This window comes from Entelurus aequoreus, linkage group LG28 (assembly GCF_033978785.1).
Source record: "Entelurus aequoreus isolate RoL-2023_Sb linkage group LG28, RoL_Eaeq_v1.1, whole genome shotgun sequence".
NCBI classification, from domain to species: Eukaryota; Metazoa; Chordata; class Actinopteri; order Syngnathiformes; family Syngnathidae; genus Entelurus; species Entelurus aequoreus.
In genome coordinates this window covers 1,017,228-1,031,135 of record NC_084758.1, presented here as the reverse complement: position 1 = coordinate 1,031,135, position 13,908 = coordinate 1,017,228, and the positions used below count along the sequence as shown (strand labels likewise).

Below are 13,908 nucleotides of genomic sequence, written 5' to 3'. Positions count from 1 at the left end.
AGAATATGGAATACTGGTACAATATAGAATATAGAATACTGGTACAATATAGAATATGAAATACTGGCACAATATAGAATATAGAATACTGGTACAATATAGAATATGGAATACTGGTACAATATAGAATATAGAATACTGGTACAATATAGAATATGGAATACTGGCACAAGAATACAGTTTCACTGGTGTGAGAAGAATATAGAATATAGAATACTGGCACAGGAATACAGTTTCACTGGTGTGAGAAGAATATTCCTCCACAAAAGTTGACATTCATGACAATACAAGAATGAAATTGCACATAAAAGTCACATTTCCCATTCAAACATAAACATTTGTACTAATATTTCTTAATATTGATGTCAGGAAGCAATCAAAACAGTAACATTTTGAGTAAGCTACCAGTTGGGAATCGATACCAGTACCAATTTTCGATACTTTTGTGGGCATTAATAAATAATATTGTTTTCTAATTGCAACATTTAAAAATGAGCTGATTATGATAAATACTGTCCAGTTGTGACATCTTGTTTTATTATCATTATTAATTGCATGTATGACGTTAGATGGCAGTAGTGTATAGTTAATGTTGTGTATTTGTCGCGCCCTAAAAAGTGTTAATGCTGTAAGTATTGCACGTATTACGCAGCAGCTGTTTGATTGCAACGTGCGTCTTAGTGGTAGTTTCCACCCACACATTAGGAGGTGTTTTAATCGCCATGTAAAATCGCTGATCGGTAGCATGCCAATAGCAAAGTCAATGTATATTAGCATTAAGCTAGCGCCTTACTTCACGAACGTCAGAGCATTTTGTTGTTGTTGTTGAGTCAATTGCTTCGTTGGCTTTGAAGACTGCAACATGACCCGGAGGTCGTTTTGCCGAGTCGGCTCTCAGTGCTGCTGGAGTGATCGGCCAGGTGCCGAGGGGAGTCGGCAACAGGGCGTGACGTCACGCGATATGGCAGCGTTGGATTTTAACGGGATTCGGTCGGTGCCAATAAAGTCCCGGATTCAATACCCATCCTGAGTTTTATTAGAAAATAAACAACGCAAAATATTTCCTTGGAGGAAGAAACATCAAATATTAATTTGGCTTCTTTGGAGTCGTGTCGTTTTTATTTATGTGTTTAAATAAAGGGACAAGCGGTAGAAAATGGATGGATGAAAATAACTGCATCGTGTCCATTTCGGCTATTAAGATAGCTAGCGATCAGCACGCTACCTGCCAGCTAGCAATCAACAGAGGACTACAACCATAGTCTGTGAGTGTGTGTGTGTGTGTGTGTGTGTGTGTGTGTGTGTGTGTGTGTGTGTGTGTGTGTGTGTGTGTGTGTGTGTGTGTGTGTGTGTGTGTGTGTGTGTGTGTGTGTGTGTGTGTGTGTGTGTGTGTGTGTGTGTGTGTGTGTGTGAAACATAAAAATCTTATACAATTTACCGCAGCATGTTTTATCTTGTTGGAAGTGGAATTATTTTACTAGTTTTACTAGAAATTGGGCCGCCATCTTGAAGTGGTGATGAGGAGCCGGCGACCAGCTTAGACTGACAGTTGACAGGTAGAAAACAAAGATGCTAAACTGACAGTTGACAGGTAGAAAACAAAGATGCTAAACTGACAGTTGACAGGTAGAAAACAAAGATGCTAAACTGACAGTTGACAGGTAGAAAACAAAGATGCTAAACTGACAGTTGACAGGTAGAAAACAAAGATGCTAAACTGACAGTTGACAGGTAGAAAACAAAGATGCTAAACTGACAGTTGACAGGTAGAAAACAAAGATGCTAAACTGACAGTTGACAGGTAGAAAACAAAGATGCTAAACTGACAGTTGACAGGTAGAAAACAAAGATGCTAAACTGACAGTTGACAGATAGAAAACAAAGATGCTAAACTGACAGTTGACAGGTAGAAAACAAAGATGCTAAACTGACAGTTGACAGGTAGAAAACAAAGATGCTAAACTGACAGTTGACAGGTATAAAACAAAGATGCTAAACTGACAGTTGACAGGTAGAAAACAAAGATGCTAAACTGACAGTTGACAGGTATAAAACAAAGATGCTAAACTGACAGTTGACAGGTAGAAAACAAAGATGCTAAACTGACAGTTGACAGGTAGAAAACAAAGATGCTAAACTGACAGTTGACAGGTAGAAAACAAAGATGCTAAACTGACAGTTGACAGGTAGAAAACAAAGATGCTAAACTGACAGTTGACAGGTAGAAAACAAAGATGCTAAACTGACGGCTGACAGGTAGAAAACAAAGATGCTAATCTGACAGTTGACAGGTAGAAAACAAAGACGCTAAACTGACAGTTGACAGGTAGAAAACAAAGATGCTAAACTGACAGTTGACAGGTAGAAAACAAAGATGGTGTTCAGCGTTTTCCTGCTCAAATGAGTGGACTGTTGAAAATAGGAATCGGGGGATTACTTTTCACTAGTAAGATTTAACATTAACGTACTATTGGTTGTATTTTGTGAAAAGAATATTAGCACAGAGTTGAGAAGGAGCAAAGATCTTCAATAGTACTGAAATCCTAGCCGCTAGCAAACAAGAGTATGACCATAATAGAATTGCTTGTCAATGAAATTAATTACATTTAAAAATGTCATACTTGAATAACATAAAGCTGAAATAAGAAATAAGTTTATATATGTTATGTTGAATTATTTGGCAGACGCTTTTATCCAAAGTGACATACATAAAACATACATATAAAACAATCACTGTAATCATGAACATTTAAGTGAATAATGTAATAGAAAATATCAATACAAAGTGTCAAGACAGAATAAACTCAGCAACAGAGATACAGTCTATAAGATATATAGATATTTAATGTATTCATACATTGTTTATGTAGCATGTATACATAACCTCATCACATTGTTTCTTCCACTTCAAAATAGCTGACTATATACTGATTATATTCCCAGTTTTGATCTCGGACGTCTGGTCACTTATAGCATATAAGAATATTATATTACTGTTAAGCAAACTATGAATAATAAAACATGTGTCCTTTATCATAGCTACACGTATGACAAAAAAGCGGGTGAAAATCAGTGGTATTCAGTGAGGTAAGATGAATTAAATGCGCTGACAGTTCATTGCTCCTGACAAATGAATTGCACTGAGTGGAGCGGATCACCACTCCAAGATGGCGGCCCCGCATCTCGTCTGTGCCAGTAGGCAGTAGCGCTCCATGCTGCGTACCCTTACAACATGTCTACGGTGCTGACTGTTGACCACATGCAGTGTGCCTCTCCTACACTAGGGGGCGACGGTTGTCATTTCAGCGTGTTTAGCCGTAGAAGAAGAGAACGCTACATGCTAGTAAGCTAGCGCTAGTAAGTTCCAAGGCTCGGATGTAAGAGATAAGTACAACTTTCTGCTGCTATTTGCTGTTCTTGTCGTCTTTTAATGTGCTTTGCTGTTGTTTTCATCTTTGAATGTGCTTATAAGACACTTGAATGTGCTTATAATACACTCGTGGCTATTAGGAACATTAGACACATACACAAAGATCGCTTTTTAGTCCACTGTTTTAGAAGCTTTCTGCGTCCCAGTTGTCTCAAACACATTTACTTTCTTCTTTGGGAACATTGTGAAACTTAGTAAACTAGGAGCTCTCTACTTTATCATATACTTTAAGACACTGACCTATTTCAGCTTCTACATTTATACGGAGACAAAACACTGCCAGTAAAATTTGGTCTCGAAATATAAATTGACATTTATTTTGGCAACAAATAAATACAATATTTTTGGTGCATATTTTCGACGCCAACATTCATATTTTTGGACACTTTTATTTGTTTTGTGTTTCAAAGGTTTATTCTTTTTTTGGTTTTGCATTTTCTTGTACGATAGTGATAGGGGCGGAGTTTACGATAAAGCAGTGAGAGGGGCGGAGTTTACGATATAGCAGTGAGAGGGGCGGAGTTTACATATAGTAGTGAGAGGGGCGGGGTTTACGACATAGCAGTGAGGGGCGGAGTTTAAGATATAGCAGTGAGAGGGGCGGAGGTTACGATATAGCAGTGAGAGGGGCGGGGTTTACCATATAGCAGTGAGAGGGGCGGAGTTTACGATATAGCAGTGAGAGGGGCGGAGTTTACGATATAGCAGTGAGAGGGGCGGAGTTTACGACATAGCAGTGAGAGGGGCGGAGTTTACGACATAGCAGTGAGGGGGCGGAGTTTACGATATAGCAGTGTTTTAGCGGGAGGGACGGAGTTTACGATATAGCAGTGTTTTAGTGGGAGGGGCGGAGTTTACGATATAGCAGTGTTTTAGCGGGAGGGGCGGAGTTTACGATATAGCAGTGTTTTAGCGGGAGGGGCGGAGTTTACGATATAGCAGTGTTTTAGTGGGAGGGGCGGCGCTTACATATAGCAGTGTTTTAGTGGGGGGCGGGGTTTACATATAGCAGTGTTTTAGCGGGAGGGGCGGAGTTTACGATACAGCAGTGTTTTAGCGTGAGGGGCGGAGTTTACGTATAGCAGTGTTTTAGTGGGAGGGGCGGCGTTTACATATAGCAGTGTTTTAGCGGGAGGGACGGAGTTTACGATATAGCAGTGTTTTAGCGGGAGGGGCGGAGTTTACATATAGCAGTGTTTTAGCGGGGGGCGGAGTTTACATATAGCAGTGTTTTAGCGGGAGGGGCGGAGTTTACGATATAGCAGTGTTTTAGCGTGAGGGGCGGAGTTTACATATAGCAGTGTTTTAGCGGGGGGCGGAGTTTACATACAGCAGTGTTTTAGCGGGAGGGGCGGAGTTTATGATACAGCAGTGTTTTAGCGGGGGGCGGAGTTTACATATAGCAGTGTTTTAGCGGGAGGGGCGGAGTTTACATACAGCAGTGTTTTAGCGGGAGGGGCGGAGTTTACATACAGCAGTGTTTTAGTGGGAGGGGCGGAGTTTACATATAGCAGTGTTTTAGCGGGGGCGGAGTTTACATATAGCAGTGTTTTAGCGGGAGGGGCGGAGTTTACATACAGCAGTGTTTTAGCGGGAGGGGCGGAGTTTACATATAGCAGTTTTAGCGGGAGGGGCGGAGTTTACATATAGCAGTGTTTTAGCGGGAGGGGCGGAGTTTACATATAGCAGTGTTTTAGCGGGAGGGGCGGAGTTTACATATAGCAGTGTTTTAGCGGGAGGGGCGGAGTTTACATATAGCAGTGTTTTAGCGGGAGGGGCGGAGTTTACATATAGCAGTGTTTTAGCGGGAGGGGCGGAGTTTACATACAGCAGTGTTTTAGCGGGAGGGGCGGAGTTTACATATAGCAGTTTTAGCGGGAGGGGCGGAGTTTACATATAGCAGTGTTTTAGCGGGAGGGGCGGAGTTTACATATAGCAGTGTTTTAGCGGGAGGGGCGGAGTTTACATATAGCAGTTTTAGCGGGAGGGGCGGAGTTTACATATATTATAAAAGTATCAATGATTGTCACACACACACTAGGTGTGGTGAAATTATTCTCTGCATTTGACCCATCACCCTTGATCACCCCCTGGGAGGTGAGGGGAGCAGTGAGCAGCACGTTATGCGCTACCTTGTCACGCTGTAAAGAAAGTGTAGCACGCAGGTCATGTGATCAACATCAGGTAAACAACTTTCCATTCTGCTCTAAAGTTGTGACCTACATTCAGCATGGCCGCCTTCCCACCACCAAAATAAAACACGGCCATTGTTGGCGCTTCCTAAGCCCCGCCCCTTTGAGCGCCTGGCTCTTTGTGTGTGAACTGGGGTGGAAGCGGCACTCATGCCTTTGATAAGAGCTCACTTAAATAGCACCCCCACAGTGTGGGAAGGTGCGCTTGTTTTCCACATGAGCCATCCCACTCATTGGGGCTGAGGTTAGACATTATAGATCATACAGAGCAAAGCATGCGGCAGCCATTTTGATAGGTTTTTTTCCAAAATACATATATATTAATTTTTTAACTTTTAGGGCCCCCTTCAAGGTTGTTCCCAGGGACCCAAAAGGGTCTCAGTCATAAAAATGTAAAAAATAAGTCATAAGTTATTTTGTATATATTTTTAATTATTATACAAGGCTTAAATCTCAATGAACCTGAGGTTTATCTGCCAAAAAAACATATACAAACATGTTTTGTTAAAGAAAACCCGTTTTTTTACGGCAAACACACAACAATTTGGTTAAAGAAAACCTGTTTTTTTTGGCAAACACAACAATTTTGTTAAAGAAAACCTGTTTTTTTACGGCAAACAACAATTTTGTTAAAGAAAACCTTTTTTTTATGTTAAACACACAACACTTTTGTTAAAGAAAACCAGTTTTTTAATGGAAAACACAACAATTCTGTAAAAGAAAACCTGTTTTTTTTGGCAAACACAACAATTTTGTTAAAGAAAACCTGTTTTTTTACGGCAAACAACAATTTTGTTAAAGAAAACCTTTTTTTTTATGTTAAACACACAACACTTTTGTTAAAGAAAAGCTTTTTTTTATGTTAAACACACAACACTTTTGTTAAAGAAAACCATTTTTTTAATGGAAAACACAACAATTTTGTTAAAGAAAACCTGTTTTTTATGGCAAACACAACAATTTTGTTAAAGAAAACCTTTTTTTATGTTAAACACACAACACTTTTGTTAAAGAAAACCTTTTTTTTATGTTAAACACACAACACTTTTGTTAAAGAAAACCAGTTTTTTAATGGAAAACACAACAATTCTGTAAAAGAAAACCTGTTTTTTTTGGCAAACACAACAATTTTGTTAAAGAAAACCTGTTTTTTTACGGCAAACAACAATTTTGTTAAAGAAAACCTTTTTTTTTATGTTAAACACACAACACTTTTGTTAAAGAAAAGCTTTTTTTTATGTTAAACACACAACACTTTTGTTAAAGAAAACCATTTTTTTAATGGAAAACACAACAATTTTGTTAAAGAAAACCTGTTTTTTATGGCAAACACAACAATTTTGTTAAAGAAAACCTTTTTTTATGTTAAACACACAACACTTTTGTTAAAGAAAACCTTTTTTTTATGTTAAACACACAACACTTTTGTTAAAGAAAACCATTTTTTTAATGGAAAACACAACAATTTTGTTAAAGAAAACCTGTTTTTTTACGGCAAACACAACAATTTTGTTAAAGAAAACCTTTTTTTATGTTAAACACACTACACTTTTGTTAAAGAAAACCTGTTTTTTATGGCAAACACAACAATTTCCCCCCAAATTTTATAAAATAGAATATTTGAAGTGAAGTAATTAGAACCTTAAATAGGTCAATAATTTATAACGATATTGATGTTAATTAGTTATTATTTTTTGAGCATTGACAGTGTTTTTGTTGTTTTCAAAAAACACAAATTCTTCAGCTTTAAATCTGTCCGTTAATTTTTTAAATAATAAAAAAAAAAAAACATTTTTAAAAAGCCCTTTTTATAAAAGAAAACCCTGTTTTTTATGGCAAACACAAAACATATGCAATATTCCCCCCCACCCCAAAAACATTTCTAAGTGAAATATTTAATGTGAAGTAATTGGAGCCTTCAATAGGTCAATAATTCATTTCAACACTGATTTTAAGTAGAAACTCACACTGATTTTAATCAGTGTTGTGATTTTTAATATTTTTTGAGCATTGACAGTTAAAATAAAATCCCACTAAAATTACTGTATTCAAACTACCTTAAGTCATATCATTATCTTTTTTCTTTTTTATTCAACATTCAAAGTAAATCTCTCGATCAACTTTAGGTCCATCTGTCAATACAATGTTTATGTTGTCTTTGTCAATGACAACCCTGCTTTTTATGGCCTAAACACAAAATATGCAATTATTTGCCCCGATGTTGTGAAGTACTTGGAACCTTAAATAAGTCAGTCATTCATAACATTGATTTTGATTCATTATTATTTTTTGAGCAACGTTTTAAAGAGAAAAAAACAGCCTGCATGGCAGCTTTGTGTTATTAGAGTCAACATTGTAAGCTTTTATCATTAAATGTCACCTGTTTGCTCTTTTATTCTACTTTTATATTTGAATATTCCACAAAATGAGCCGCACTTTGGACACCCCTGATACCGCATGCTCAATGATGCTGCTGGACCTTGTGGGTCTTAGCTGGTGACAAGATTGCATCTTCAGCGGCGTGCACAATTTGTGGAAATGGAAGTGGATAATGCATTTAGCGACAATTTCACCACCGCTTCGGCATATCTGACACTGTCACGCGGAACAATGGATGCCAGGAAACCTTCACAATACTGTTTTTAATCCAAGGTCCGTGTAAAAACACTGGCAGCTTTGTTTGCAGTTTCATAGCACCAGCTCCAAGGTGAACCCAGACAGGAGGTCGGCTGCTCCAAATCAAATTTAGCCACCAAGTTGAGTTAATTCTGCACATTTAAGCCTGGGAGCAAAGTAGAAACTCAATTTAAGCTAGCAGGCAGTCAGCACTCATGTCCAGATGTGGGATATCTTACTTCAACAACTACTTGTGTAGTGTACCGCCATTGTATTACTTACATTCTATTACAGTGGTACTTGTGTAGTGTACCATTATATCACCGCCATTGTATTACTTACATTCTATTACAGTGGTACTTGTGTAGTGTACCATTATATCACCGCCATTGTGTTACTTACATTCTATTACAGTGGTACTTGTGTAGTGTACCATTATATCACCGCCATTGTATTACTTACATTCTATTACAGTGGTACTTGTGTAGTGTACCATTATATCACCGCCATTGTATTACTTACATTCTATTACAGTGGTACTTGTGTAGTGTACCATTATATCACCGTCATTGTATTACTTACATTCTATTACAGTGGTACTTGTGTAGTGTACCATTATATCACCGCCATTGTATTACTTACATTCTATTACAGTGGTACTTGTGTAGTGTACCATTATATCACCGCCATTGTATTACTTACATTCTATTACAGTGGTACTTGTGTAGTGTACCATTATATCACCGCCATTGTGTTACTTACATTCTATTACAGTGGTACTTGTGTAGTGTACCATTATATCACTGCCATTGTATTACTTACATTGTACTACAGTGGTACTTGTGTAGTGTCCCATTATATCACAGCCATTGTATTAATACATTGTACTACAGTGGTACTTGTGTAGTGTACCATTATATCACCGCCATTGTGTTACTTACATTCTATTACAGTGGTACTTGTGTAGTGTACCATTATATCACCGCCATTGTATTACTTACATTGTACTACAGTGGTACTTGTGTAGTGTACCATTATATCACCGCCATTGTATTACTTACATTCTATTACAGTGGTACTTGTGTAGTGTACCATTATATCACCGCCATTGTATTACTTACATTCTATTACAGTGGTACTTGTGTAGTGTACCATTATATCACCGCCATTGTATTACTTACATTCTATTACAGTGGTACTTGTGTAGTGTACCATTATATCACCGCCATTGTATTACTTACATTCTATTACAGTGGTACTTGTGTAGTGTACCATTATATCACCGCCATTGTATTACTTACATTCTATTACAGTGGTACTTGTGTAGTGTACCATTATATCACCGCCATTGTATTACTTACATTCTATTACAGTGGTACTTGTGTAGTGTACCATTATATCACCGTCATTGTATTACTTACATTCTATTACAGTGGTACTTGTGTAGTGTACCATTATATCACCGCCATTGTATTACTTACATTCTATTACAGTGGTACTTGTGTAGTGTACCATTATATCACCGCCATTGTATTACTTACATTCTATTACAGTGGTACTTGTGTAGTGTACCATTATATCACCGCCATTGTGTTACTTACATTCTATTACAGTGGTACTTGTGTAGTGTACCATTATATCACTGCCATTGTATTACTTACATTGTACTACAGTGGTACTTGTGTAGTGTCCCATTATATCACAGCCATTGTATTAATACATTGTACTACAGTGGTACTTGTGTAGTGTACCATTATATCACCGCCATTGTGTTACTTACATTCTATTACAGTGGTACTTGTGTAGTGTACCATTATATCACCGCCATTGTATTACTTACATTGTACTACAGTGGTACTTGTGTAGTGTACCATTATATCACCGCCATTGTATTACTTACATTCTATTACAGTGGTACTTGTGTAGTGTACCATTATATCACCGCCATTGTATTACTTACATTCTATTACAGTGGTACTTGTGTAGTGTACCATTATATCACCGCCATTGTATTACTTACATTCTATTACAGTGGTACTTGTGTAGTGTACCATTATATCACCGCCATTGTATTACTTACATTCTATTACAGTGGTACTTGTGTAGTGTACCATTATATCACCGCCATTGTGTTACTTACATTCTATTACAGTGGTACTTGTGTAGTGTACCATTATATCACCGCCATTGTATTACTTACATTGTACTACAGTGGTACTTGTGTAGTGTCCCATTATATCACAGCCATTGTATTAATACATTGTACTACAGTGGTACTTGTGTAGTGTACCATTATATCACCGCCATTGTGTTACTTACATTCTATTACAGTGGTACTTGTGTAGTGTACCATTATATCACCGCCATTGTATTACTTACATTGTACTACAGTGGTACTTGTGTAGTGTCCCATTATATCACAGCCATTGTATTAATACATTGTACTACAGTGGTACTTGTGTAGTGTACCAGTATATATCACCGCCATTGTATTACTTACATTGTACTACAGTGGTACTTGTGTAGTGTCCCATTATATCACCGCCATTGTATTAATACATTGTACTACAGTGGTACTTGTGTAGTGTACCATTATATCACCGCCATTGTATTAATACATTGTACTACAGTGTTACTTGTGTAGTGTACCATTATATCACCGCCATTGTATTACTTACATTGTACTACAGTGGTACTTGTGTAGTGTACCATTATATCACCGCCATTGTATTAATACATTGTACTACAGTGGTACTTGTGTAGTGTGCCATTATGTCACCGCCATTGTATTAATACATTGTACTACAGTGGTACTTGTGTAGTGTACCATTATATCACCGCCATTGTATTAATACATTGTACTACAGTGGTACTTGTGTAGTGTACCATTATATCACCGCCATTGTATTAATACATTGTACTACAGTGGTACTTGTGTAGTGTACCATTATATCACCACCATTGTATTAATACATTGTACTACAGTGGTACTTGTGTAGTGTACCATTATATCACCGCCATTGTATTAATACATTGTACTACAGTGGTACTTGTGTAGTGTACCATTATATCACCGCCATTGTATTAATACATTGTACTACAGTGGTACTTGTGTAGTGTACCATTATATCACCGCCATTGTATTAATACATTGTACTACAGTGGTACTTGTGTAGTGTACCATTATATCACCGCCATTGTATTAATACATTGTACTACAGTGGTACTTGTGTAGTGTACCATTATATCACCACCATTGTATTAATACATTGTACTACAGTGGTACTTGTGTAGTGTACCATTATATCACCGCCATTGTATTAATACATTGTACTACAGTGGTACTTGTGTAGTGTACCATTATATCACCGCCATTGTATTAATACATTGTACTACAGTGGTACTTGTGTAGTGTACCATTATATCACCGCCATTGTATTAATACATTGTACTACAGTGGTACTTGTGTAGTGTACCATTATATCACCGCCATTGTATTAATACATTGTACTACAGTGGTACTTGTGTAGTGTACCATTATATCACCGCCATTGTATTAATACATTGTACTACAGTGGTACTTGTGTAGTGTACCATTATATCACCGCCATTGTATTAATACATTGTACTACAGTGGTACTTGCTGGATACCAGTTTATTTCATCACACAGCTCATACCTTGAAAGAAAATGGCCCATTGAAATACATTAAAATCCATTTCAACGGTGCTTGGTCCCTTCAAAACATCACCATTTTAACATGTAACATGCCTTTCAAAAAGAACTATTGTATGTAAAACAATACAATAAAATGTAACGTACATTGAGGAGTGGGACAGGACAATGTTAGCAGTGCCAGTATAGCTATAGGAGCTACATGCTAACATTACATTTTAACATAATGCTAGGTTAGCGACGCGCTAACATTGCATTTTGACATCATGTGAGGTTAGCTACATGTTAACATGACCTTTTAAGATGTGAGCTACATGCTCGCTTTACATCATAGGTTAGCAAACTACAACAAAGTTGAAACTCTCCATAGCTGTAAACGACTGGCGGATAGTTGGCAGAGCTGCATTTAGGATGTGTAGCGAAGCCTGCTTTTCTCCCAAAGTGGTGGGCGTATACACGGGATGGACACACCGAGATGGAATGGAAGGAGGATTTTATTTGTCTTCATGACATCTGAAAAATGGAAAAGGATAAACAGGAAGTTGAACTGAGATGAAAATTGTATAAAAAGTGAAACGCCATGTTTGCAAACAGGAAACAAACAACTTTGTGTCACGTCTGAACAACAATCGGTGGTTTCCTGTCTGCTCTTTTCCGAGGGCAGCAGACTTCCTGTTCCTGTTCCAGTCCACGTTTTATGTGACTTTTGAAAGTTGCCATGTTTTTTCTGTCATTTTGAAAGTTTCCCACCGAGACCCACCTGTGTCGTGTCTTCCAGGTCCCAACGCACAACTTCTCTACAAGATAGTGTCCGGAGATCCCCAGGCCCACTTCCTCGTATCCAAAGAGGGCGTCCTCCGGACCCGCAAGGCCTTGGACCGAGAGACGCAGTCCTTTTACAACCTGATGGTCACCGTCAACGACCTGGCTCCGCCCCCGGCGACCCGCTTCACCAGCACCGCCCAGGTGTCGGTCATCCTCCTGGACGTCAACGACTGCTCGCCCACGTTCACCTCCCAGAAGAGGACGTACATCCAGGAGAACACGGCGGTGGACACGGTGGTCTTCACGGCGCAGGCCACGGACGCCGACAGCGGGCCCAACAGCTACGTGGAGTACTCGCTCCGAGGGCCCTTGGGTAACAAGTTCAGCATCGGTAACATCGACGGCGACGTCCGGCTGATGGGAGAACTGGACCGAGAGGAGCAGTCCAACTACACCCTGACGGTGGTGGCGAGCGATAAAGGCACGCCGCCTCTGTCGTCCACCATGGACGTCACCATGCTGGTGCTGGACGTCAACGACAACACGCCGGGCTTCTCGCAGAACATTTACGACACGGAGATCCAGGAGGACACCCTGACCGGGACCGACATCCTCCAGCTGTCTGCCAGCGACGCGGACGAAGGCACCAACGGACAGATCCGCTTCTCCGTCTCGGAGGGGAACGCCAACGGAGACTTCAGGGTGGACTCGGTCACGGGGATGGTCTCGGTGGCCAAGCAGCTGGACCGCGAGGCCCGGGCGTCGTACTCGCTGACCGTCCAAGCTTCGGACCGCGGGAGCAGTCCCAGAGTGGACCGGGCGACAGTCAACATCGTGGTGCTGGACGTCAACGACTGCCCGCCCACGTTTGAGCTCTCTCCTTACGCCGTCAACGTCCAGGAGAACCTGGAGGAGCTACCAAGAAGCATCCTGCAGGTGAGAAGCTCCGTAGGTTCTTAGTACTAGGACCTTGGCTCTGTAGGTTCTTAGTACTAGAACCATGGCTCTGTAGGTTCTTAGTACTAGGACATTGGCTCTGTAGGTTCTTAGTACTAGGACATTGGCTCTGTAGGTTCTTAGTAATAGGACCTTGGCTCTGTAGGTTCTTAGTAATAGGACCTTGGCTCTGTAGGTTCTTAGTACTAGGACCTTGGCTCTGTAGGTTCTTAGTACTAGAACCATGGCTCTGTAGGTACTTAGTACTAGGACATTGGCTCTGTAGGTTCTTAGT

At 39.5% G+C, this 13,908-nt stretch overlaps 1 protein-coding gene across 2 annotated transcripts in view; it reads left to right on the top strand.

The window, feature by feature from the left end:
• The first annotated feature begins 3,270 nt into the window (after positions 1-3,270).
• The window catches only part of LOC133644948 (protocadherin Fat 4-like), a 99,565-nt gene continuing 88,927 nt past the window's right edge, over positions 3,271-13,908 (top strand). The window contains exons 1-2 of one of the 2 annotated variants that reach the window (XM_062039712.1): positions 3,271-3,357; positions 12,691-13,613. In XM_062039712.1, the coding sequence (XP_061895696.1) occupies positions 12,819-13,613 (795 nt within the window). In that variant the 5' untranslated portion in view covers positions 3,271-3,357; positions 12,691-12,818. Of the gene's footprint in view, positions 3,378-12,690; positions 13,614-13,908 lie in introns of both variants that reach the window. The other variant, XM_062039711.1, reaches the window with a different exon arrangement.